The sequence below is a fragment of the Gadus chalcogrammus genome, chromosome 7, assembly GCF_026213295.1.
Source record: "Gadus chalcogrammus isolate NIFS_2021 chromosome 7, NIFS_Gcha_1.0, whole genome shotgun sequence".
NCBI lineage: Eukaryota > Metazoa > Chordata > Actinopteri > Gadiformes > Gadidae > Gadus > Gadus chalcogrammus.
In genome coordinates, this window is record NC_079418.1 from 26,524,655 (window position 1) to 26,549,044 (window position 24,390).

At 40.8% G+C, this 24,390-nt stretch overlaps 2 protein-coding genes across 2 annotated transcripts; one reads left to right on the plus strand and one right to left on the minus strand.

Annotated features, from left to right (window-relative positions):
• Positions 1 to 1,162: 1,162 nt before the first annotated feature.
• Positions 1,163 to 7,099, minus strand: LOC130386080 (olfactory receptor 52N5-like). Its single transcript, XM_056594861.1, has 2 exons — positions 7,061 to 7,099; positions 1,163 to 2,148 (listed from the first exon to the last, which is right to left on the minus strand). Coding segments are annotated over exons 1-2 (987 nt in total). The 5' UTR covers positions 7,062 to 7,099.
• Positions 7,100 to 12,542: 5,443 nt separating this feature from the next.
• On the plus strand, positions 12,543 to 15,000 carry LOC130386081 (olfactory receptor 52D1-like). Its single transcript, XM_056594862.1, has 5 exons — positions 12,543 to 12,781; positions 13,131 to 13,188; positions 13,608 to 13,981; positions 14,393 to 14,521; positions 14,859 to 15,000. Exons 1-5 carry the CDS (start codon positions 12,543 to 12,545, stop codon positions 14,998 to 15,000), a joined length of 942 nt encoding a protein of 313 aa, XP_056450837.1.
• Positions 15,001 to 24,390: the final 9,390 nt, after the last annotated feature.

Below are 24,390 nucleotides of genomic sequence, written 5' to 3' on the forward strand. Positions count from 1 at the left end.
ATGGTTTGTTGTAAAAGCCGTTGCGATAAATCCTCACCTGAGTTGTTATCAATTTAAATTAGTAGTAACGTAAGCAACTAGAACCGTGCTTTGTGGACATATTCCTCATCACAGCAACCCGTTCCATCAAAGGACGAAAAAAAAAGAAAAAGTAATCCATTTTTTAAATCCATGTTAAAATCTGCAGGATATAGAGCTAGTCAGCCTAAAAAAAAGTCGCAAACAGTGTCAAATGTGATGTGTTAAGATTGGCTTAGTAATATGATTGATGTGATTAATGCAACACAAAAAAAAGTTTTTTTTGTTTTGTTTTCCCAGCAATATAAGGGGTGTTTTTACACTTCAGTCTGCGCTGTGATTTGAAGTAATGTTCAGTTTTTTAATAAAGATGAGGCAATTACAAATGTTTCTTTTTTTTATCCGATTAATTGAAAAAATAATCAACGATTAATCTATTATTCAAATAATCGTTAGTTGCAGCCCTAGATCATTGTGAACAGCAATAATAACAGCACATTTATAATGGAAAATGGTACAAATTAATTTATTGGCACTGCAGGAAAATGTTTTGATTCAAAGCATAAAAGGTTAATCTTGGATATCCATTAACTCACAGTTACCATTAAAAATGTGTTCATTATGTTTCACATATAGAGAAAGAAGATGTAAATTCAATACAAACACAATTCCCACATGTACCTGACTGGATTATTGCCCATATTAAATAAAGATGATTATTTTTTGTGAGCTACTCAAATCTATCACAATTTACATGTAAATTCAATAACTTAAACAAACAAATATTTTAACACACATTGAATAATTTAAAATGTATTTTACATTTAACTAAATTATATAATGTAAAATATCACACAATTTAAGTGACGTTTGAGTTCGAGGTGGACTCACTTGAGACACGGCTGGACACATGTGTGTTTATCTAGGTCGGGCGCTGTATTCTCAAGAATAGCAAGAAAGTCTTCTTTGGACCATACAGCAAATCTTTAAAGCAAAACCCTGGAGTGGTCATCCAAGCAGCGACAATTATCCCCACAGCATTAAGGCAACAATATGAAGCTGTTTATTATCAAGCCACTTGCTTAATTTGGTAGTTCAGTTTTTTCTAGAATATTGTATTTTCAAATATTGACCTCCCAGCATTCTATTGCGTTGTGATAACAAATGTATTGCTTCCACCCTTAATCAATGGTAGAAAAAGATTGGACAACAGCTTTCGTATCTCTTTGGACTGTACACCATATATGATGGGGTTGAGGCCACTGGGAAGTATGTGGAACATAATGGAGGACAGCTTCCTGTAATCCGAGTGCTGAGGGAAGCGATGCATCAGAATGGTCAACATTCCACATAGAAGCAAGATAAGGTAGACAGAGAGATGGGTGCTGCAAGTCTTAAGAGCTTTACTGTTCAAAGCCTTGTTCTTATTGGTCAGACAGACAGCTGTGATCTTTGCGTAGGTAAGCATTGTACTGCCCATAGAAGATGTGAAGAGAAGCACAGTAAATGACAGTCCATATACATTGTTAATGAAAACACTCTCACAAGAAAGTTTAAACAGTGAGGCATTGTCACAGTACGGATTTGTGATGACGGCTCTGCATCTGTTCAATCTAATGGTCAGCCCTAGCAAAACAGCCACCAACAAGAAGGACACACCCCAGGCAGAGACAGTCAGCTTGATTACCATTCTATTGTTCATAATAGTAGCATAGCGCAAAGGGTTACAGATAGCCACGTATCTGTCAAAGGCCATGATCATTAGAATGGCGTAAGAGGCAGTGCCGAACATATGTGAGAAGAATGCTTGGACCACACACTCATAGTAGCTGATTATGCGTTCAGAAGGAGGCACCAGAATGTCTCTAAGAAGCCTTGGCAGCATGATGGAGTTTCCTATAATGTCATTGATTGGTAGATTACAGAAAAGCAGATACATAGGCTGGTGAAGGCTCCTTTCAATGCAGACTAGCACTACAATACCCACATTAGTAAACATGATAAAAATATAGGATATAAGCAAAAAGAAAAAAACAGGGTACACAGAATGTACGGTGACCTTTAACCCTTCAATCTGCAGGTTCAAGCTGTTGAATGTGTAGTTGTCCATCGCTGAAACCAAAGACATCACTGCCAAAAAACATTAAAAGGTTATAACAATAAATAGATATTATTATTCAAAAAAACTATTTCCTGTGAATGTAAATAACTATTTAGTTTATGTACGATGCAATATGTCAAGTTTTATCCAAATCTATTTGATTTATTTTAAATAAAACCAAAATATTCCATATCTTTCAAAGAGACTGAGCAGAAACTGTATACATCTTCTGTTTTTCAGTCCTCCATATTAACATGGCATCTGCAACATAAGGACCTTATGAATATTTATATGGAAGGCGTTTGATGAAAATCAAATGATGCAACCATTTGTCCCTATGGCAACCGCCTAGTTTAAATGTAAACATCATCATTGAGCATTGGGCTGTATTCAATTTCCTTTTTGATTATAAATATATGAATATGGCATTATGGAGTCAAAAATAACATGAAAAATATAGGAACCAAATATATGAATCAGGAAAATAATGCAATATTTCTTATTAGATATATAATTATAAATAAACATGTGAATAATAATTCTTCAAAATTCATTATTCATGGGAGTGTATTCAATGGAATTGAATGGTCTGAACCTGTTAATTGATTGGCTTGCCTATTACCTACACCTGACTGCCATCTCAAAGTGGCAATCTCAAAGATTTCCACATTGTTCACCTTTGGCGATAAGGAGGAATTGTTCCAATAGATCCCAATGTTGTCGCCACAGACCCCCAGTTGTAACATTCATGGAACTGATAATGCAATAATAATAATAATAATAATAAATGAAATTTATATAGGGCTTAATATGGTACTCTAAGACGCTTTATGGCTTTCCATACGCAATGGCTTTCACCATTGTGTTACCTCATTCGGCGATAGGTAGGGGCTTGACCAACTTGCACATCAGGGGGAATGATCTCTGTTCCAGAGGAGAGGAATCCTGCAGTACATTCTGATCAAATCCTCAAGGTCATGGCCGACCCCATGTGCAGTGAAACCACTGTAAGAACATTAACCCAGCAAAGAAAATCATCGCTTATATCAGAGCTGGTCAGAAGCCAACGGCAACTCCCAAGGACCTCCTCCTCCAGTCTTCTCTCAAAGTGCAAGACTGAGAGCTGGAGAAGCTCTTCAAGTTCCGAGAAAATGTGCGGCCGACAAAATGTGAACAACACTGAGACCGGACCTGGCGCTGCTCTGATCGAGGACGCCAATGAGAGAATGAGAGGAAAGTCTGCTGAGCCGGTGGAGCAGTGCCAGCCCAACGGAGGGCGAGCATTGTGTGAGTCCATCCAAGTAGGGTGCAGAGGGTTTGCACAGGACCAAGCAAGCAAAGGGCCACAGAAATTGTCACTTATGGCGCATTACCACTGCGGGTGTGGTTCGGTTTGGTATGAATAGGTGCGGGACGGTTCGCGTTTACACCGCCAAAAGTGGTCGTGGTCCGTACTTAGCCGTGATTAGCCGTACTTATCGTACTTGCTTTGAGGTCACGATGCTTACGTAGCTGCCGCGGCTATCGCCATCTGGCTTAAACCCCGCCCCTACCATAAGGGTACTGTCGGCGGTGGAAACGCAAGTCGTAACTGAGCTGCGCTTAACTGCACCTACACTACCGGACCTTATCGTACTGGGCCTACTGACCTGCCGGTGGAAACATGCCATAAGGCAGCTGAAGTTACCTCGAGGTAGCTGTGAATCAGGAGTGGAGAGTCGTGGGTGAGGTGCCTGGACATTAGGGCTGGGCGATTTTTTCGGTTTAAACAATTAATTTGCATTTTTACTTTGCTACGGTTTGTGAAATGGCAGAACCGAAAAATCGCGATTTAAAAACAGTTCTAAATCCGTGTATGGTTCGTACTTTCAATATTCCGATTTAAAACAAAATCAGAAAAACCAAATAACAGAGTCGTTCGTTTTTCTGATTTGGTTTTGAAACGGAAAAAGGGCAAAAGGGATAAACAAATAAACGGCATTTCATTTGTGTTTTTGTTTTGTTTGTTGGTTTTTTAAACCCGAAACAGAAAAACAAAAATAGATACATTTGTAGGCTACACCAGAAGGCAGAACGCAGCGAGCGAAGAAAAAAGAGCCTACGACCTAAACCAGCAATAGTCAAATTATATTTAGCCTTAGTTATGGCCGCACTTGAACCATATGGGGATTTTATTCGTGAACTATTTCACAATGGAAAGACACACGACGAGATCAGTACCGCTCTAAAGCAATCTGGTGCACAGAAGTGCTCCGTTATGACGGTGAGGAGGTTTTGTGTGGAGCACAACCTTCGAAGAAGAAATCTAGTTTATTTCTTCTTCTATGTAGCCTATTGTACAATATGTAGGCTACTTGTCATTTAGATGTATTTTAATGTTTTATGACCAGCTAGGTTTCTTAGTAAACAGCCACCTGGAATATCATGGCGATCTTCTCCACGGTCATATCGTCCACTCGCAGACTAAGTCGCCGGCTCCCACGGAAAACAATAAAGCTGGCCATTGTAGAATGCGAGACTCAATGGAAAGTTGGAAACGTCTTTATATGTATTTTTTTAAAACCACGTGCCCTTTTCCCGGCATTTATTGTGGTTTTATCTAAATATCACACAAACAAAACAAGCAACTGGATTATTCAGTATTCCCGTTTTGATTTAAAAAACAGAAAAATGCTGTTTCAAACGTTTCAAACTATTTCGGCAAGTTTTTCAGGGATGGCCTACAAGATCTTTTTTTCTCAGTTTGATATAAAAAAATCTTTGCACAATAATGACAGCCAAGTGGTGCTGATTTTATTTTTTATCCTCGAACAACTGATTGATTCACATAGGCCTAGATTACTTGGTAATCTCATTTACTTTTATTGTGTTAATAAAGAAAATATGTATTTAAATTTTGCCTTGGTCTTTTTAATTTGTTTAGAGAAAAACAGAAAAAAAAATCGAGGTTTAAATCGTAAATTGTCCATTAGTTAGAAAAAAATGAGATTTTATTTTTAGGCCAAATCGCCCAGCCCTTCTGGACATCATCCCAGCTTGGTCGCCTGGGCAATGGTATTGAACCCAGGATACAACACTGAGGATGTTAATGAGTACTTAGCATCGATCAGCTATCTTTATATTGTGGGATTTGGGTTAGTCTAGCAATTGTACGTGCATGGCACTTGTTCTATGAACATCCTTAATGTATCGATATAGTTGTTTCTCTTTCTTCTGGCAAAAACTATTTATCATTGTATATTGCAATGTAATCGCTCAATATAATTAGTGGAGATGTTTGGCTCCAGAGGCCAAAGCAAAGAGATCAGGTCAGTCTCTATGGAGCAACAGCCTTGTCCCTCTCTCTCTCCCTCCCTATTCCCATGGTCCATCTCAGTCTGCCTCTACCTGGACCCATGTGTGTAAATTGAATTTGATATTTATGTAATATGAATCATTTATCGACTACTTGTTTGATCATCTGATTCACCAGGCTGTGTGTGTATGTTTTTGTCGACATACGATGTGTTGGCCATCAACATATATCACCGAGATGACACCGGATTGTCCTGAATTATTCATGTTTCTTTAGTCCTTGTTTTCATTTTGACTGTTTTACATAACATGCATACATTTCTGAAACATAAAAAAACATTCTGCAACTTTCCATATAGACAGTGTCCTTACTTTGTTGTCATCTCACTTTGATAAACATTTAGCAAATGGCAGATTCTTTCCCCTGGAGATTAATTAACATGAGGAACAGCTAATAACGATGTTGTTTTAACCAGCCCCAAGAGGACATCATTAATGATGTTCATTTCCTCTAGTGAGTGCCTTCTTAAAGGGGCAAATGAGCACTCCTGACGGGTCATTCATTTACGTTAGGGGACACTAATTGTTGCTGTGACCAAACAGTGGCAACATGGAGGAATACAAATTTGTTCATTGGTATCCTGAGGTTTAAACAAGTAGCAAAACAGTTTCATCAAGAGTTTGCAGACACAGGTGTATTAATTAAGACAGACAATTATTTATAAGATGTTTAGATTCTTTGTTCTGTCAACCAAAAACGTCATCATATACTCTCCTTAGTTTGTCAACTTTTCTTTAGCCATTAAAAGGTTCAACAAAGGTCTATGGTTGTCTTGTTTCCTCAATAAACGTGCATTCACCAGCATAAGCCTTCAGCACCAGAGTACATTGTACTTTCCAATAACAATAGCCCAACAAAATGTAGTGCCTTTTAGCCATTGTGCCTATAAAATATGCTGAAAGTAAACCACGGAAGAAGAGAAAACATACAAAAAGAAATACATACAAATTTGTAGCTTACGTCTATGTTGAGTTTTGAGAAATTGGTGACCTCTAATAATTCAGAAACACTCCTGCTTGGTTTACAAATGAGTCTCATCCGTGGAGTGGGCTTGTCAAAAATGGATTAAAAATAAGGGTAACACTTTATAATAAGGTCGGGTGCCATAATAAATAGCAAACTAGTCATTACCTAACCCTTTGTTAATATTTGTTAATTGCAGTGACGGCTGGTGATCAAAAATGTTGGCGGGGCACAGTAATAGACAGGGGGTCCAAGGTTCACCCCCCCCCATAATATTTTTTTTAATTAATAGATTTGATTACCTGTATTCTGGTGCATTTGGGGGATGGCCACTACCTATTTACCTACTTTTCATTCCGATTCATAGCCTACATCCTGACTTGCAGGGGCCTGGACAAGCTTACACTGCATATACAGACCTACTTCATTGCCATTCCAGCAGCCATTGCTATTTGACCCATTGTTGTTATTCTGATATTTTTGACAAATCATGATCACTGTCCTATAGCGTCCCTTTTTTGTGAGTCTCAATGTCTACTTCAAATGCAGTTGGAAATATGCGACAGTTGCTTCATTTTGTTTATATGCTACAGGCCGAAAGACTAAATTAATATGTAACTTACTTGCTCCTTTTTAGTATAACATTGCTTGGGGAGTCAAATTCCTCCACTGAAGAGGGTGGAAAGTGCTTACAACTCTCGGCTACTTAGATAGCGATCTATCTCTTCTCTGCATGTAGTTGTGGTGTGGGAATGCTGCTGAGGGAGGTAGCCTATTTGATTGATTCGCTGAATTGTCCAATCATGTGGCGATAACAAAAAAGAAAAGCGATACCATTGGCCTGGGGCGCACAGTGGTGCGACCCGAGGGCGAATTTTCTTGCGCCAATGAAAAGCTGTCTCTGCTTGATAGACAGCAAAAAGTTAGCGACTTCAATGTGGCCGGCGCCCCTGACTTGGAGGAGGGCTTTATTTCGAATGACCAATAAATAGCCTAGCCCAAATGATTGACGTTCAGACGCATTTAAATGGTTGCTGGCAGTGTATTTAAACTGGAGACAGTATAGGCTATTTCGGTTGTACTAGTATATCACACAATTGAATGAGGTTAAACGCTATGTATTTTTGTTGATTTATTTCGTAATGATAATAGTTTATTTATAGTTGGCAGATATATTCAAGTGAATATTTCACGTAGGGGCGGCGCCCTAGCGCCCCCTATTGACTGGTTAATTGTTACTAAAATATCTATTTAAAGGCCTACTATGCAACTTTTTTAGCCAAAATTACATTAATTATGATGGTTGAGAGATATTCTGATGGTTCTGCATTCCATTTCTGGGTCGTTTGGTGGGTGTGTCATTGCCCCATGTCACCTCTCCAAGGAAAAAGCGCATATGCAACTTGCTCTGTTCGGACCGACACAATCCGGATGTGACGCAGCGGAAGTATCCAATCGCGCCTCGAAAATGTAGTCAGATTGTAGTTTCGAAAATGCTTTACGGCACAGACACACACCCAAACTTGGCACCGGCTGGATATAAACAGCCAGTTGCGAGGCAATTGTTGCATTCATCATGGATCAATCGACTGATAAGGGACCCAAGAGGCGACTGTCGGTGGAACAAAAGAAGAATGGACCAGAAAAGAGATCAGACACGAGTGAAAGGGGTACTATGCAACTTTTTTGGCTTGATTAACCTTAATATAACTCTCATCCTTGCCGCTTTTACCTTAATATAACTATAATATAGAGTCATTGCGATGGTTCTATTGTACATTTTTGTTAGATTGTTTGTTGTTTCGACTCTCTCTTGCGCATCTTGGCGGAGAAAAGGAATATGTTTCTGCCGGCGACCCGCCGCCCACTCTCGCGGGAGTCTCGGGTCTCGCGAAGTAACGAATTGCTTTACGGCACAGACCCCCAAACAAGGAACCGGCTCGATATAAACACAAGTAATTAATGGCGCGTTTCCACTGCAGGGTGCGGAACGGATCGGATCGCAAAGGTGCGGATCGGGTCGTGTTTCCACCGCCAAAAGTGGGTGTGACCCGGACTTTGCCGTACCCGTTCCGGCCTGGTTCTCGGGACACCTCCGTTGGGGTACCGACAACGAGACGAGACGCCTGAAAGGGTCCCGGGAAATTCTAGCTACACACCCCCTCGGTTGATTGGTCGACAGAATCATCACTTCCGGGTGACGCGGGGATAAAAACAAACAAACAGTAGCCTCGAGGTATTATTCTTTACAATTAACATGTCGCGTAAAACGCTTGCTTGGGCGAACAAGGAGGTGGAGACGTTCGTCTGCATTCTTGGGGAGGAAGAAGTTGTTTACGATGTTTATGTAGCTGCCGCAGCGATCGACATCCGGCCTACCACAAAGGGTACTGTCGGCAGTGGAAATGCGACCTCGGAACTGAGCTGGGCCCCGTTTCCCGATAACGATGGATCTTCGCTCGTACGATCATTCTCCCGATTGATCTTGCGATCCATCGATAATTTCTTTGGAGCGTTTCCCGAAACTTCTCTTAACGTGAACGCGCATTCGCTGCACTCACGACGTCGTAGGATTGTAACTGTCTACTGACACGGTGCTGAAATGGGCTCCGTAGGAGGGGGAGACGCAGGAATGTCGCAGGAAAATTGTGTTAAAAAGGGTTAAAATATAAATACCCATCAAGGACAACAGCAGAGTAGCCTACGAAAAAAATAGAGTGCAATTATATGAATGCTAAAGACATTAAAACACAATTGATTAGGCTTAAACCGACATATATCAGTCCTAATCCTGAATGCACTGTGCGTTTCACGGCATTTCCCCCCCTGAAATAATTCCATATGACCAAAAATTAAAAATAGCTTGTGTGACAACTAGCCTACATTTATCTTAATGGGCTGATTTCTGAAACATGCTTTGCGCAGCAAAAAGAGCCGACTTAATCTGATTCCGCATAAGGGTTTCCTTGATTGATAATTTGATTGGCTATAAAAGCCCCTCCGGAAATAGGGTAAGGTATGTATTGATGAGGAATACAACGAAGCCCACCGTCTGGCCCGGTGCATCGTTGAGCGCACGATCGGGAGGTGGAAGTTGCGCTTTAGATGCCTTCACAGGTCAGGCGGAGGGCTCCAGTTTTCGCCGGCCAAGTCATGCGCCGTGATATGTGTGACGGCTATGTTGCACAACATTGCAGCTAAGGCTGGGGTGGCATTGCTTGAACCGGAGGACGCTGAGGACGATGACGACGAGGAAGATCGGTGTGAGGACGGCCTCCCTCATAACTACGCGGCTGGTTTTCATGCGCGTCGAAGAGTGATTGAGACTTTTTTTTAACCCCCTCCACCCTCCCACATGTCACTAAACATTCCCGTCAACGTGACCAATCCCCACCATATCCCAGCCTTTTGCCTGCTCCTTTGCTTGTTTTTTATAATTTATTTTATTTCTTTATTTTTTATTTTTTTTAATTGTTTTAATTTATTTATTTTTTTACATTATTTTATGCTACGTTTGATGAGTAGCCTATGTCAGTCTGCACAAATCCCCCCACTTTCTCTCACACATTTTGAGTGCCCTGCCTGCGCAAACATTTTCTGGACTGTCCCGTTTTATTTTGGCCATTTTAACATCTTTATTAATAAATTAATTAATAATCTTTATTAATTACCAAACTAAGAACATAAAGGCGCAATGCGTTTTAATAAAACGCATCCAATAGACGGAATGTCCGATGGTGTCGCCACTGAGGCTATAGCTGACGAGACTCTTAGCGTCCTACGAGTACCTACGAGCACCCCTGGAGTACTCGTTAGCTACGAGCGTTTTCAAGACGTTCGTTCCCCACGATGCTTTCGGGAAACGCGGTGAAAACTCTACGATGCCCTTTCGACGCACTTCACGATCCACTTAACGACGCTTTCGGGAAACGGGGCCCTGGGCTATACCGCCCCCTCCCTACCGCACCTTTGCGATCCGATCCGTTCCGCACCCTGCAGTGGAAACGCGGTATAAGGGATTGTTACATTCATCATAGATCAGCCGACTAAAAAGAGACAGAGAAACCCAATGTCGGAGGAACAGAAGCGAAAAGGGAGACTGACCGACAGAGAGGCCAGACACGAGTAAACGTTGGGCAAGCTTTTCAGGAATAGCGTGAACTGAAAGAAAAAGAAGACTGCAAATCAGACACCGACTTGGCCGTGTTGCTTTCGAAATTGAAAGTACCCTTGGGTGAACTTTGTCTTCGTAGTATTCTTGATGTTGATAGTCTCTGTACAAATGTGTTTGCTCAACCATTTTGTTGTGAGCCCTGTAAAAAAAAATTTTCTCGACCGTTTTGTTGTGAGCCCTGTATGTTTCTAGCTTGCAACCATATAAACACCTTTGTTTCCATGGGTGTTTGGCTGTTCGTCTGTCTCGTCCCCCAGATACAAACTGAATCCCCGAATCCAGGTTCTTGTTTATTTAGATTATTATGTTGGCCAACACTCTTACACTGATTGTTCTGTTCAACCTAAGATAAAACAATTATAATCTAGGATATAAATTCTCCCCGTCAAACATACAAAAGGATGGATTTATGTTTATTGCAATACAAATACACCATTTTAAAAATGTAAAACCTTGCCTACACTTTATGAACTTCTACTTCGGACATGGCTCCACGTATTCGCCGACTTTTAAAACAAATGCACATGGCTCGCGTAGAAGTGCATGGGGAAGGGTCGTCAACGAGCTGTTACGACAGTGTTGTAAAATATCTACTGCGAAGCTGTAGGGGGCGCTGTGTAGAGAAATGTGCGTGCCAAACCAAGAAAACAGCGAAGAAATGCCCGAAGTTGCATAGTGGGCCTTTAAGTTAATATTTTCATCATTAATTAAATATTAGTTGTTTGCATAACCCTAACCCAACCCAAACACACGACCCTAACCCTAACACACGGCGCTAACCCTAACCATAAAACATGGCCCTAACACACGACCCTAACCCTAACCAGTGACACTCTGGTCAGTGGAAAAAAATGTATTAACTTGCGCCAAATAGATACTTTAGTAACAATTAACAAATATGAACAAAGGGTTAGGTAATGACTAGTTTGCTATTTATTATGGCACCTTATTATAAAGTGTTACCAACATAAGTTGTTAAAACTTGGTTAAGAGTATCCAGGTGTAAAAATGTAATGTAATGTATAATGGATGACAGCAGTCTCTACCCTTGGTCCAAGCATAATTTTGTGAGCTTTGACTGCCCTTTTTTCAGGTGATTCAAATCCAGAGATCTAGGTCGCAAAAGCCTTGAATGATCATCTCCTCCTTTCCAGGAAAATGTGTCTGGTGTATTACAATGGGTATTGATCAATGTTTAATGCAAACAAAACGGGATTGATTTAAGCTGATGTTTCGGAACTGGAACTCCCTTCGGGTGCTCCAGGTTCCTGCTGCAGCCCTTGAGCAAGGCACTGACAGACCTGGAGTTGATCCCTGGGCACTGCAATGCTCTTAGTGCTGCAGAAATCAGATTATGTTACAGGCTTCTTGTGTAATGGATGTAAAATCGAATGTAACCATGCCAAAACAGATCGTTTTGATGTTGTCTTGATGTTGTGAAACTATGGATGTTTAGAGGTCCTTGGGAGGTTCTCACTGGTGAGGGCTTGAGGGAGAAGCTTTGCACCGTATACCATCACAGGCCTTAAGTATATATAGCATGACAGGCCTGATCAGAGCAGAGCAAGGGAGTGGCTCTGTGGTAGGTGGGGCACTGACAGTCCTGGACACGGATTTAGATGCAAGGAAGAAGGTGTGACTCTTGGACAACAAGAAACACAACATTATTGCAGCTAATTAAGACTGCCCAACTCTTCAGCGATGAAAGACAAAGAACATTTTTCAATGTGATGGCTTGTTAACATCAAAAAGTACCTGATTTTTTTTAAGGTTGTATCTCAAAATATAAAAGTGTTGTTGATGTTTATAAGGACCTGTTCATCGTTTTTGTTTTTCTCCGTAAATGATATTCTGTGCTCCATCATGGGAAGGCACAATAACTGCTGTTAATTTCAATAACCTCTACAGTTGAAGCCACAATTTCAGAGAAAATGTCGAATATATCGCAGATTCTTTCGATGGAGTCTTTGGACATCTCTCCATTTTTCTCCCACTTTGCCGCCCTGTTTGGCAGCCTAACCTATTGCCTCATCATCACCTGCAACATGACCGTGCTATTGACTATTGCACTTGACAGGCAGTTGCACAAGCCAATGTATTTGCTGCTCATCAACCTACCCATCAATGACATGATCGGGGCTACTGCTCTTTTCCCACACCTCATACACAGGTGGGGGATTTGTTTTTGGTTGAATTTGTTGTTATACAGAACCATATGGTTGGTACTAAAAGGTGTGCTGTGTTTAAGATTGTAGGCTCCATGAACATTCTAAAAAAGCACTGCTTTGTATGTCTGTATGTCTAATGTTGACATTTGTAGCATATGACACCGAAAACATATCGATTTTATTAAAACCATAATCTACTGAGAAGTAATATATTTGAAAACGTGTGGCGTAATCATATTGATAATAAAAAGATTGCCTTTACTTTAACCTCTTCTTGTTTGATTAAATTTCAGTTGTATCTAAATGTGTTCATACGGGATTTCATCTTTTCCTGTTTATTTCTATCGCTAGCATCGTGAGCCAGAGCACCAGCATATCCCACCTGGCCTGTTACCTTCAGGCCCTGCTGGTAGGCTGCTTACAAGAAGTTCCCTTTACTACATGTTTCTTTTGTATTGTTATTGTTAATAGTTACGTATCCTGCGTTACCTGCTCAATTTAAATAATATTGGTTTTAAATGAATCCCTAACATATGTGATTTGTGTGTTTGTTTTTTTACCACAATGATATTTTTTTGTCATTGTGATAAAAATAAATGTAATAAAATGCACTCAACAAATCTAGACCCTTATCGCAGAGGCGTCATTGTAGGACTACCAAAGCTCTCACTCATAATACTAATTATGGATCTACTCCTTTTTATATACAAGGGCACGGGTAGGTAAACCAGAACCATGATGATGTCGTTATGGTGTAATTAGCGACGACTGTATTAAAAGAGTCTATTACGTGTGATTAGAGTCTCTTGGTTCTGTTCCATGTTTCAGGTCCATCTGTACTGTGGAGGCTCCCTGATCATCCTCACCGTCATGGCGTTTGACCGCTACCTGGCCATCTGCCGACCGCTGCGCTACCACACCCTGATGACCGCCAGCAACCTGCGCTGGATCATCGCCGGCATGTGGCTGACCGACGTGGCGCTGATCGGCAGCCTCTTCCTCATGCTCACCCGATTCCGGCTGTGCAGCTGGCGCCTGGCCGATCTCTACTGCAACAACCCGTCCCTGGTGAAGCTGGCGTGTGAGAACACCACGGCCAACAACGTGTACGGCCTCCTGCTCACCGTACTGATGCAGGGCACCTCCATGCTCACCGTGCTCTTCACGTACGGACACATACTAGTCACCTGCATTCTTAACAGGTAAAGGTATAATAATGATAATCATAATGATCATTATAGTAAATAATATTGATTATACCAATAATTAATTGTGTTTACATAGCTCCTTCAAAGACACCCTATGTGCTTTATGCGTGTGTGTGTGTGTGTGTGTGTGTGTGTGTGTGTGTGTGCGCGTGTGCGTGTGTGTGTAAATCCAACCTTCCGACCTTACTAGAATGTCAATGTGGATCAAACCCAGATTAATTTATTTGATGAAACTTTCATAAGAACAAATTAGTCTCGTTTGGGTGGAATATCTGTTTGCAACAGAAGGCAACATTTTAATTTTGGTTTTATCTTGGAGTGTCAAACTAGGTTGTCATGCATATCAATTTGGATCTTATATGGTTGTGTCTGCCCATCATCCTACTTCTTCTCCATCACTCCCAGGCAGGCAGATGCACGGAGCAAGGCCCTGCGCACGTGTGGCACTCACCTGGTGGTGTTTGTGGTGTTTGAGTTAACCACCCTGTTCTCGGTGCTGTCCCATCGACTGAGTGTGTCGCCCTTCCTGCGCAGGTCAGCCTCGTCGTAGGGCCTCCTTACCCTCCACTCTCAGATTTCCTAACCACACACAGTGCTTTTCATTGCCGGGTAACATGAATAGCTAAATTTGCAACACCCATTTGACTATATGTGTAAATTAATTGAGCGATTAACTGTATTAAATTTGATAGGCACTATTGCTTATCAAAGTAATCTGAAACATACACTTTGTCCTTCCCTGTAGGAATATTCCTTCTCTGTGTTTGACCACACTTATATTGTAGGAGCATTGGGTTGATACACAGTGCATCAAGCAAAGGTGTAGATTAGCGGTGTGTTAACTAGTGTCTTATGATGGTCTTATCTTTAGGTCGGTCGGTGTGTCCATCCTGGTGTTTCCACCCATCCTGAACCCACTTATCTACGGAATCAACACCAAGGAGATACGCAGTAAAGTCGTAAAAGCCTTCTCTCGGAAAACAAAGAAATTCAAAAACAAAACATGTGCTTAGCAGCACTGAGTCAATGAGTGAATACTTTATTGCAGAGTCAAGGTTCCATATAAATGACAATACAAAAGACGATGCAAATAAAAGGTCAACATAGATTCAAATACATACAAGCATCGATTCCAGTGTTTTCATAACCCAGAGGAGAACCTTGTTTCACTCTGTTTAGTCTCAGTGAGTTCAATTATTATTTTGTTTTGTGACTCTAGAAATCAACACATAAATTTGAACATAAAATTCGTCAACACAGCATGGAAGGTGGGGACATTACAAGTCACAAACAAAGTGCTTGCTCTTGACCATCTTGGGAGCTTAAGGAGGATCCTAAAGGCATCATTATATGCTACCTGTAGCTTCTTAAGCTTTGATGTTTTATATTTACACCATAGGTGAGGTGTTAAAAACGTACAGTAGGCTTTGAAGAATATAAGGGAAATGCTCAAATGTAAGATCATACAGCAATACACACAAATATTGTGAACACACAAATATTGGATCGCATTTTGGTATATTATTTATCCTGTTTTATGGTACGCCTACTTCTGTTTAACATAAATGTCCTATGATTTTCAGAACATGTTATGTTAAACAATCTGTTGCCACATGCATTCCAAAGTGATTCTTAATAGAAATTAAGTTCAGCTTAGTCTCACAAAATAATGTCAATTTACAAAGAGTTGGTTCCTTTATTTATTATTTGACTATTGCTGCCTATTATACATAATATGTAGGCCTTGGTTTATAGATGAAGTATGCTTCCCCATTTGGGTTTGCGTCCTCCCAAGTGCTTCACAAATGCTGAAATACCTATCGAATACTCTAATGAACAGTACTCTGGCTCCATCTGCTGGCATATTCTGAGGGGCATAGGGACGAGCCCGATCAGGGCCTGGGCGGGGCTCGTTTTCAGCCCCGATTTACGGTTTTACGGTTTACCAAATTAACCGAGTTTACAGTTCAGCATTTCATCAGGCTATTTTCTTGCACGAAGACGTTATTTTGCACCAATTTTTTGAAGACACATGTAAAAATATGACTAACACAAATGTTTTGAATAGAATAATATTTCAAGAATAATACAATTATATATTATAATATTTTAAAATATATATACTGTAAATTATAATCATTAAATTACATTATGTGAATCTGTAACCAACCCTGTATCTGAAAAGTTGTATTTTAATTGCCTTTTGGAAAGGCTTATACACAATGTTTAATGGCAACTGCCACCAGTGCAAGTCGAATTGAACTAAATGCTGAATATAATTATTGCATACATTATGATATCCACGTTTGCAGGGAATTCTTTTTCTGAAGATATAATATGTACGGGGTAGTACAGAAGTCACTTCTAACCTGTGGAAAACCAGTGCTTCCCCTACACAAACCTGCAACACTATTGCATTTATGCATTTAATTTGCTCAGTAGTCTGAAGTCTTGCTTCTATTAAGCGCTCTAACATTTCTTTGCTCCCTTTTGCATTGTTTCAAGACTTTTTTTAAGAGGGAATATGGATAGGAAAAAGTGCCAGGCTACATTCTTCCCACGGTCTCAAATAAATAGATGACAGTTGATTTGCTTGGGGCGCTAGTGTTGTCATCATTAAAGTACTACAACTTCAAATGCACAGTTATTATTGGTATCAGCCACTTCGTTTATTCCTCCCACTTAGGACTCCCGAGTTACTTTAGCTTGCACTGTTGTATCACAAAACAAATTTTGTATTCCCCTTGATTGCGGCATTCTCTTCATGACTTGTCATTCCATGCGCTCTTGCTGAAAAAAGTATGCACAAAGCTTAAATATTATAAATGATATTATAAATGTTGATGCTGATAGTTAACAAAATGTTAGCTAATGCTTTCAGTGGAAATTAGCATGGATATGCTATCGTCAAAATAAAGATAGCGACGAAAAGTCATTTGAAGTGGTTTCATTCAGTGACTGATTTTATTTCAATGTTAATTTACCTCTCATCACATCAAGTATCTCCTAAAAAGCTTTGAATTCAGGCCCAGGACTTTTGACAGACCACTGCAACTTTGAATTGGGGACTGAACCCCACACGCAAAAGAAAACAATTATGGCGGCAAATCATGTTATTGAAAAAACATGAAATGTATTATTGTCGTGTTTTCCAGGATGAAGTTCGAATATTTGATCCAGGATATTTGATCGATTTAGACATTTTCCATCTGTTTTCCATGATTGGATTTATTTTTTTCAAATCCAGGTTTCCCAGGATATGGGGCCTCTCTGCTTGACAGCTAAATAGATGCACTGCGGAAATTTGCAGTGTCAGACAAGAAGCATTAAAAAGGGAAAGCTGTTCAAACAGTGAGCTGAAGACTGAACCATTGCAGCATCACATCACCTGTGATTTTCAAGTGAGGTTTAGGATATTAAGGGAAGTCTACAAAGCATTAAACCTCAAAAACTGTTAACAGAGGAAGAAAAACACGTGTCAGGTAATTGACACGTGTTGCCAATTAAGGTAGCGAGATGAAACATAATTGTAATCCTGTTGTGTTGTGGTTTCAGGCTAGGTATGACTTGGAGAGTAGCACATTTTCAACACATGGTTTATTGAGAGACTAAAGTTAAACAAGCTTGCACTCTGGAGGTGGTTCATGAAGCACCTCCCGAATACAGGTAACATTTCTTTATTGAAAATGGGCGGAACCATAAATAAGCCACGCCCACAGGTTCTAATTGACCCAGGTAAACCAGCAAAGAGGCCATGCTTGTAGGGTCTGACTCAAACACATAAAACTGTATAGGGTTTTGTAATGAATACTCAATGTGTAGAAGATGAAGCTATTAAGGAGTGGTGTTAGCACACAAAAAAATCTGGTCCAATGTGGTACTGATGTTAGCTTGGACATCATGTGGTCTAAATAAAGCATAGAACTAGAGAAGAGGAGAGCTTCATATTAACGGAGGAACTTCCGCAGATTCGGAGTTTGCGGTTCAATAGATCATCAGTGAAACATCGTTGCGACACAATTGAGTGTAGTAACCCAGAGAACCAGATATTGTTTTCATCCAAACGAGCCGTCTTTGGCAAACGGTGAACTGCATTGGCTTCAACGAGCAGTCGGCTTTCAGCCGCGAGCTTAGGGACCGTCTGCAAAGTGCAAAACTGAATTGCATTGTCTTCTACGAGCAGTCAGGTTTCATCCGCGAGCTTAGGGACTGTCTGCAAAGTGCAAAACTGAAAACGACCACAATGGTACAATTTCAATAGCGTCGCCATTATTGACTCTAGAGCCCACCCTATCGTTTCGTCCTCAAATCTAATATTCTACCGGATTTTTTTACACAAGCAATGAGAGGATGGATGCTGTACACCAGTGAACCCCAATTAGCGGCCCGCGGGCCAGATCCGGCCCGCAAGAGCAAAATGTCCGGCCCGCGCAGACCCACATGTCACATGTCATCTCCAAAAAAAAAAAAAAAAAATTTTTTTTTTTTTTTTTTTTTTTATTTGCGCGGTCTGCTATATTTTCCCCTCAGCCCACACCATCCACTTGACCGTTGACGTTACTGCGTGCTGACGTAATAACGTGCTTCGTGCGTCACTTTCCCGCTATCCAAAAATCAACGGATTGAAAATTGATGAAAGAAACATGTCATTTGCCATGAAAAGGAAGGTCAACCAGGAGAACCGCCAGTTTAAAACTGAATGGACCGATGAGTATTGCTTTTCTTTACCGGACCATGCCAACGCAAAGCCGACATGCTTAATATGCAAGCAGAGGGTGGCTGTCATTAAATCGGACAACCTGACACAAACTGTTTGCATGCTGCCAGCTTTAATGGAAGTTTCCCAGAAAAATCTGAGCAACGCAAACCAAAGATTGCAAGCATGTTGACATCATACAAGCGGTCAGTTTTAACCATATGCAAAACGGCATCGGCACAAGAGAGCGCAACAGCTGCTTCATTGCATGTTTTCTGGATGCTTGATAAAGCTAAGAAGCCCTTTGCTGATGCAGAGTTCATTAAACAATGTGCAATTCACATGGCTGGTGAAATCTTAAATCAAGAGGAAAAAATCTAAACAAAAGTTGTGGAGCTATGAAAGCAGGTGCCGAGGAAATGTCAGCTGAACACAAAGATCTGTTGCTGCACAACGATGTTCGCTGGCTGAGTAAAGGCCGTGTGTTGGAGAGGGTGTGCGACCTGCGTGATGAACGTGTGTCATTTTTATCCAGCCTGCAGAGCCCAAAAGCCCGCGAATTTCTGGCGGGCTGACGCCAAGGTGTTGGCAGATGTTAATTTTTTGTGACATCATGTCTCATCTGAATCACCTTAACCTGCAGCTACAAGGCAAGAACCACACTGTTGCTGACATGTACGAAGCGATTGAAGCCCTCCAGTCGAAGCTGGATGCTATTTAAACCTAATTGATCTAGCCCTCCTGCATTATCGCAAAAACAGTAATTATAATTAAAGCTAAATTTGCACATAAAAATGGCGAATTAGAAAAATGAAACGACATTTCGGCCCTTGGCATGGCATGTTTGACCAAATTTGGCCCTCTGGAAAAACTAATTGGGGAACCCTGCTGTACACTAATGAACAGGCTCAAATGGGCTAGTGAAATCGAGCGCAACCTTCCTTCAGGAATCTCTAACCTCGGATTGGTGGGTGGGCGTCTCCTGTTTGACAAAACCAAATATGCAGCACGAGCGCACCTAACATAGTTTCTGCTGTTTTGTCTGTCAAAAAGGCTAGCTAGTCTTTATCAGAAAATCCATCATTTCCAGCTGTGTTATAACATGACCTGGTAATAATAATACCATAATTTTAAAACCTTGACATAATCTGTCAGTTGTCTATTAAATGACAGTTGACCACAAGACGATTCTATATATGCCTCTTCTTGAATTGCTTCATGTTTTAGTCGGCAGAGCCTTGTAATGCTGTGTAGCATGATAAGCATGATTAGGTGCAAGGAGCAGAAAAATATCAAATATATGTTGATATGGGTGTTAATTTTCTGTTGAAAAAAAATGCTGGCATTAGTTTATCAGCTGAGGGCGTATTCATTGCCATAACAACGTGAGCTAATCAACAAGTACAACATGTTCTAATACTATGAGACTCAGGCAAACGCCCTCAGCTGATTAAAAGTGTCAGGGGGGGTGTGAGCGGCAGAGGGGACTTAGTGTCTTATGTATTTATTTATTTATTTTAATAGGTTACTTATTTTATTGGGGGTCAGAAGTTTTACAAGAATTTTGATCTTACAAAGTCATGACAGAGGGACTTGGTGTCTTTATTCATGCTTGAAAGATGAACATATATTATTTTTTTTGAAAGGGAATAAGCTGATGAAGCTGACAAGTGACCAATGTTTACTTTTTAAAAATATTATAATTAAATGCAAACCCCAGTGAATCATTTGCTTTTTTTTGTTTTGAGATTCACACAGACTTAGCAGTCTTGTTTAAATGTTACAAATTGAGTTAATAAACTGAAGTTGGAAATAGTTTTTTAAGTTGTTGCAGATGTTATCTCCGTTAATTTTATTAATCTAAATAAATAAATATTAGCAGGTTCTCAATAGTTGGCTATTTCAATTCAGGGAGGGCGTGATAAAATGTCTGTCTCCTAGGAGACAGACATTGTCTCCCTGTCTCCTGTCTCCTAATCAAAGAAAAATGATTGAGAACCACTGGTCTAGAACATGTTGTACTTGTTGATTAGCTCACGTTGTTATGGCAATGAAAACGCCCTCAGGGCTCTTTATGGTCTTACTGCAACCTTATGTTTTGAAAGATATATCTCTACTTATTTCTAAGAAATTTATTTTTAGCAAAAATGTCAACATACATTTTTTTTAGCAACATTTTCAGTAGCGTCGCCATTATTGACTCTAGAGCCCCAAAACTTGTTCAATAGAGGCATGGCCTATTTATGCTCCTACGACAACCACTGTGATGGGGAGAGGGGAGGGAGTGGGAAGATGCATTGGTTTGAGGCACAGACCTTTTCGATTGTTGTAGTATTTGGGTTATGGGATTTTAATGTATAGGGTGGTTGTTGATATAAATATTTTTTGTTAAATAAATGTAAATAATGTTTTTAAAGATTATACTTGTAATATGTTCAATCTCTCCTTATTTTCCCTGCTCATTAATGTGCACAAATGTACTGTATGTATGTTGCCAGTAGACACATAGAAACCTCCCGGCAGGTTGCGCTTTGCGAGCACACAAAAAAAATTGTGCGCAAAACATAACATTTCCCCTCCGCTGCTGCAACTCCATCCTAGGGGAAACACTGGATACGCCCACTTCCTGTTATTGAATAACTAATAACAAAATCAAACAAAACCTACAAACACTATGCTACCCCAATGAAAACAAGGGTATTCAAATATAATGTGTGGACTTTTTATTTTCTTCAATAATACCTTTTTTAGTTTAAATAGTAATGTACACAAAATAAGGACGGAGCGTAGTGGGTTTAATAAAAAAATAAGAAAAATAAAAAAGATAGATAGGTAGGTATATTTTAATATATTACATTTCATGGTTACATTAACCGGACATAAAATGAAATTCTTGAAAAGGGAATTAAAAATCAAGAAGGGAAAAGCACAGTTAAGGCAGTCGCTAGTTAGCTGCGCCTTAATTAGCCTCTGTCATTCCCCTTAATACTGTCAATTGAGGGATTCTATGCAAAGTTTTTGAATGTTAAAGGAGAATATTTTACACTATTCTGATTGTTTCCATCCACATATAGAGAAATAACGATGACAGGATAAGAATTACCCTTTGAAAAAGTTCCTGAACTAAAATAATATGAGAACTCGCCAAATTAGAACCAGCCATTTTGGCAACTATGTTGCCAGAGCGGTAAGAGCCAACACTTGTTGTTGAAGCCAAACTGCCTCAAGTTCAGCGATCTTATTCATTGACAATATGACCGCAGCCTCATAGATACCAGGGTGACTACCAGCAACTCCCCCGTGGCTTTTCCCCATGCCTATAGTAGATCTTGAAATTATTAAGAAATCAAAACAATGTAATGAATTTGGAGGAATGAATAGTTTGATACAACTGTATATAAGTGAAGTATAACGGGTCAATTCAAATTTTTACAGACGGGTCAAAAGATCCAGACACAGGTAGGACAGTGGCAGCAGTACACATACCACAGTTTAATGTATCAATTATCAAAAGAACGTCAGATCATTTAGCAGTATTCACAGTGGAGCTGTTAGCCATTGTATTGGCTCTCTGGTGGATAGAAGAGGGAAGGTCAAGTAGATGCATCATTTGCTCAGACTCAATGGCAGCTCTAATCAGCATTTCAAATGGCAAATCTACCTGTAGGCCTGATCTAGTTTATGAGGTTCTTCAGAGTTTGTTTAAAATAGAAAGAATGCAAATAACGGTGGGCTTTTTATGGGTCCCATCCCATGCTCAAGTAGAAGGCAATGAGGTTGTCGACATGTTGGCAAAAAAGGCACTGAAACAGGATATACAGCTGGGTGTTCCATTAAGTTGTTTGCATAGTTTATAACGTATAACCTCCATCGAAGCTCTAAAACAAACAGTAGGTGGCGGTAATGCACCATATTGGTTTGCCAACCGCCAAATAAACTCAAAAAAAGAAGAAGAACATTTCGGCTGATCTGGTGTTTCCAATGGCAGCTGTGATTGTGGATATGGTAGTGGCATACCGTATCCATGTCAACTCGCAGTTGGCTGACCCCATTAAGGAAATCACAGCGCGTGCAGCTGAATATTTTCTCACAGAGAATCACTTCGCCAACTGAAGAGGTAGACTTCTTCAATCGGGCGCTTCTATGGTGGTGCAACAAACATGGAGTTGTTGCTCCTGGAGACACTGGCGCGCGTGTTCCGCAACTGCCCGACGAGACCAAGATGGAGAATTTGATGCAGACCTCAATGCCCTTGGCGCCTTCAACTCCAGTCGGCGTGCTGAAGCGCATTTGAACTTCAACAACGCCTTCGCTAATTTCCTGTGCACTATTGCCAAGCGCGGGTCCGCTACCTCGCAATGGTGCACAAAACGGACGCGGGGATTTTCTGCGGCTTCCGGTGATGACCTGGTCCGCCTGGAGCGCGGGATGATCGCAGAAATGTGGGGGGGTCTTTTCGGTGATGGGGTCACAGACTGGGGAGCTCTAATTAAGTTCCTGACGAAAAACATGATTGACATGGGATTAAAGGATTGTGCCCAGGTAATATGGCAAGCGGCCAATAGTGGACACACGTCCGGCATCCTGATTCACCGGGCGATGGTCAGACGTCCGGACTTCAACTGGAATCAAATCGTGACAGGAATGCACGATCGGAACATGAGACAAACTGATTCCCAGTTTGTTGACCATTTGGGGGACTGGTACCGGGAGAAAATGTCGGAAGTGCCGGCAGACACTGCGGAAGACGAGTATGCCCGCATCGACAGCGATACTCGTTCAGAAGCACTCAGGCGGAATTCCGATCAATTAAAGACTCGTCACGAACCGGCTCCTCACAACCCTCAAGGGAGAGCTAGCCATCTGGAGAAATGTGATGACGTCATTGAAGGAGGATCCGTATCAGGTGTTCTCCCATGATGACCACACAGGACTGGCGCCACAGATGAGGAATCTGGCGTATCTCTGTTGGAAGTTGTGTACAGATGTCATGGGGGATCACTCTCTGACATCTTATGCTGGGTTCAAGTCGGGGGGAACACAATTCATGCGAGAGATTGATGGCGTCGTGGAGGACTACAAGTCCCGTCTGTCTGATGAGATGGACATGGACTCCCTACAGATGGCCCATGCCGAACTCTCCGAATTATATGCCAACAAAGACACGGCTGACCACTTCGTGAAGCAGCTTTGAGCATCCCGAGAACTTTATCTCGCATGCCTCCCTGAATGGTGCCCATCTTTCGTGTGGCAGCTCTTTATTTCATGATGATTCTTTTGTTCATAAAGTATTAAGTTAAGATGTATAGTTAAGATCGGTCCTCCCGTTCATAAAGGACTTAAAATATATTTTTAGTGTGTTTTAATAATATTTTGTATTAGTGTGATTTATTTCTTTCTTTCTTGGAACAGCCAGCATTTTCTCTATTGGAGACTGGTTTAAAAAAAAAAAAAAACATGAACTGATTTGCCTGCGATGAACCGGTTCAAATCCTATTCACCGGTTTAAATGTATCTATTACCAAGCGCTTGGGTTTCTAACCGTTGGGGCCCATCAGTTGGTGCACATTGGAGAAAACAAATCCTGAGTTGCTTTAAGGAGCAACGACACTCTCCGTCCTCCGTTACTCACGTATCCGAAGGAATGGACGAGCAGCAAGGCAGAGTCAATGAGTTTGGTTAACAACCAAACTATCAAGGCTAAAAT

Bases quoted from the DNA above. Each gene is read 5' to 3' on its own strand.
- LOC130386081 (XM_056594862.1), top strand. From the start codon at position 12,543: ATGTCGAATATATCGCAGATTCTTTCGATGGAGTCTTTGGACATCTCT. The intron at 12,782-13,130 runs GTGGGGGATTTG...TTCTATCGCTAG, and splicing joins TTCCCACACCTCATACACAG to CATCGTGAGCCAGAGCACCA. The intron at 13,189-13,607 runs GTAGGCTGCTTA...TCCATGTTTCAG, and splicing joins GTTACCTTCAGGCCCTGCTG to GTCCATCTGTACTGTGGAGG.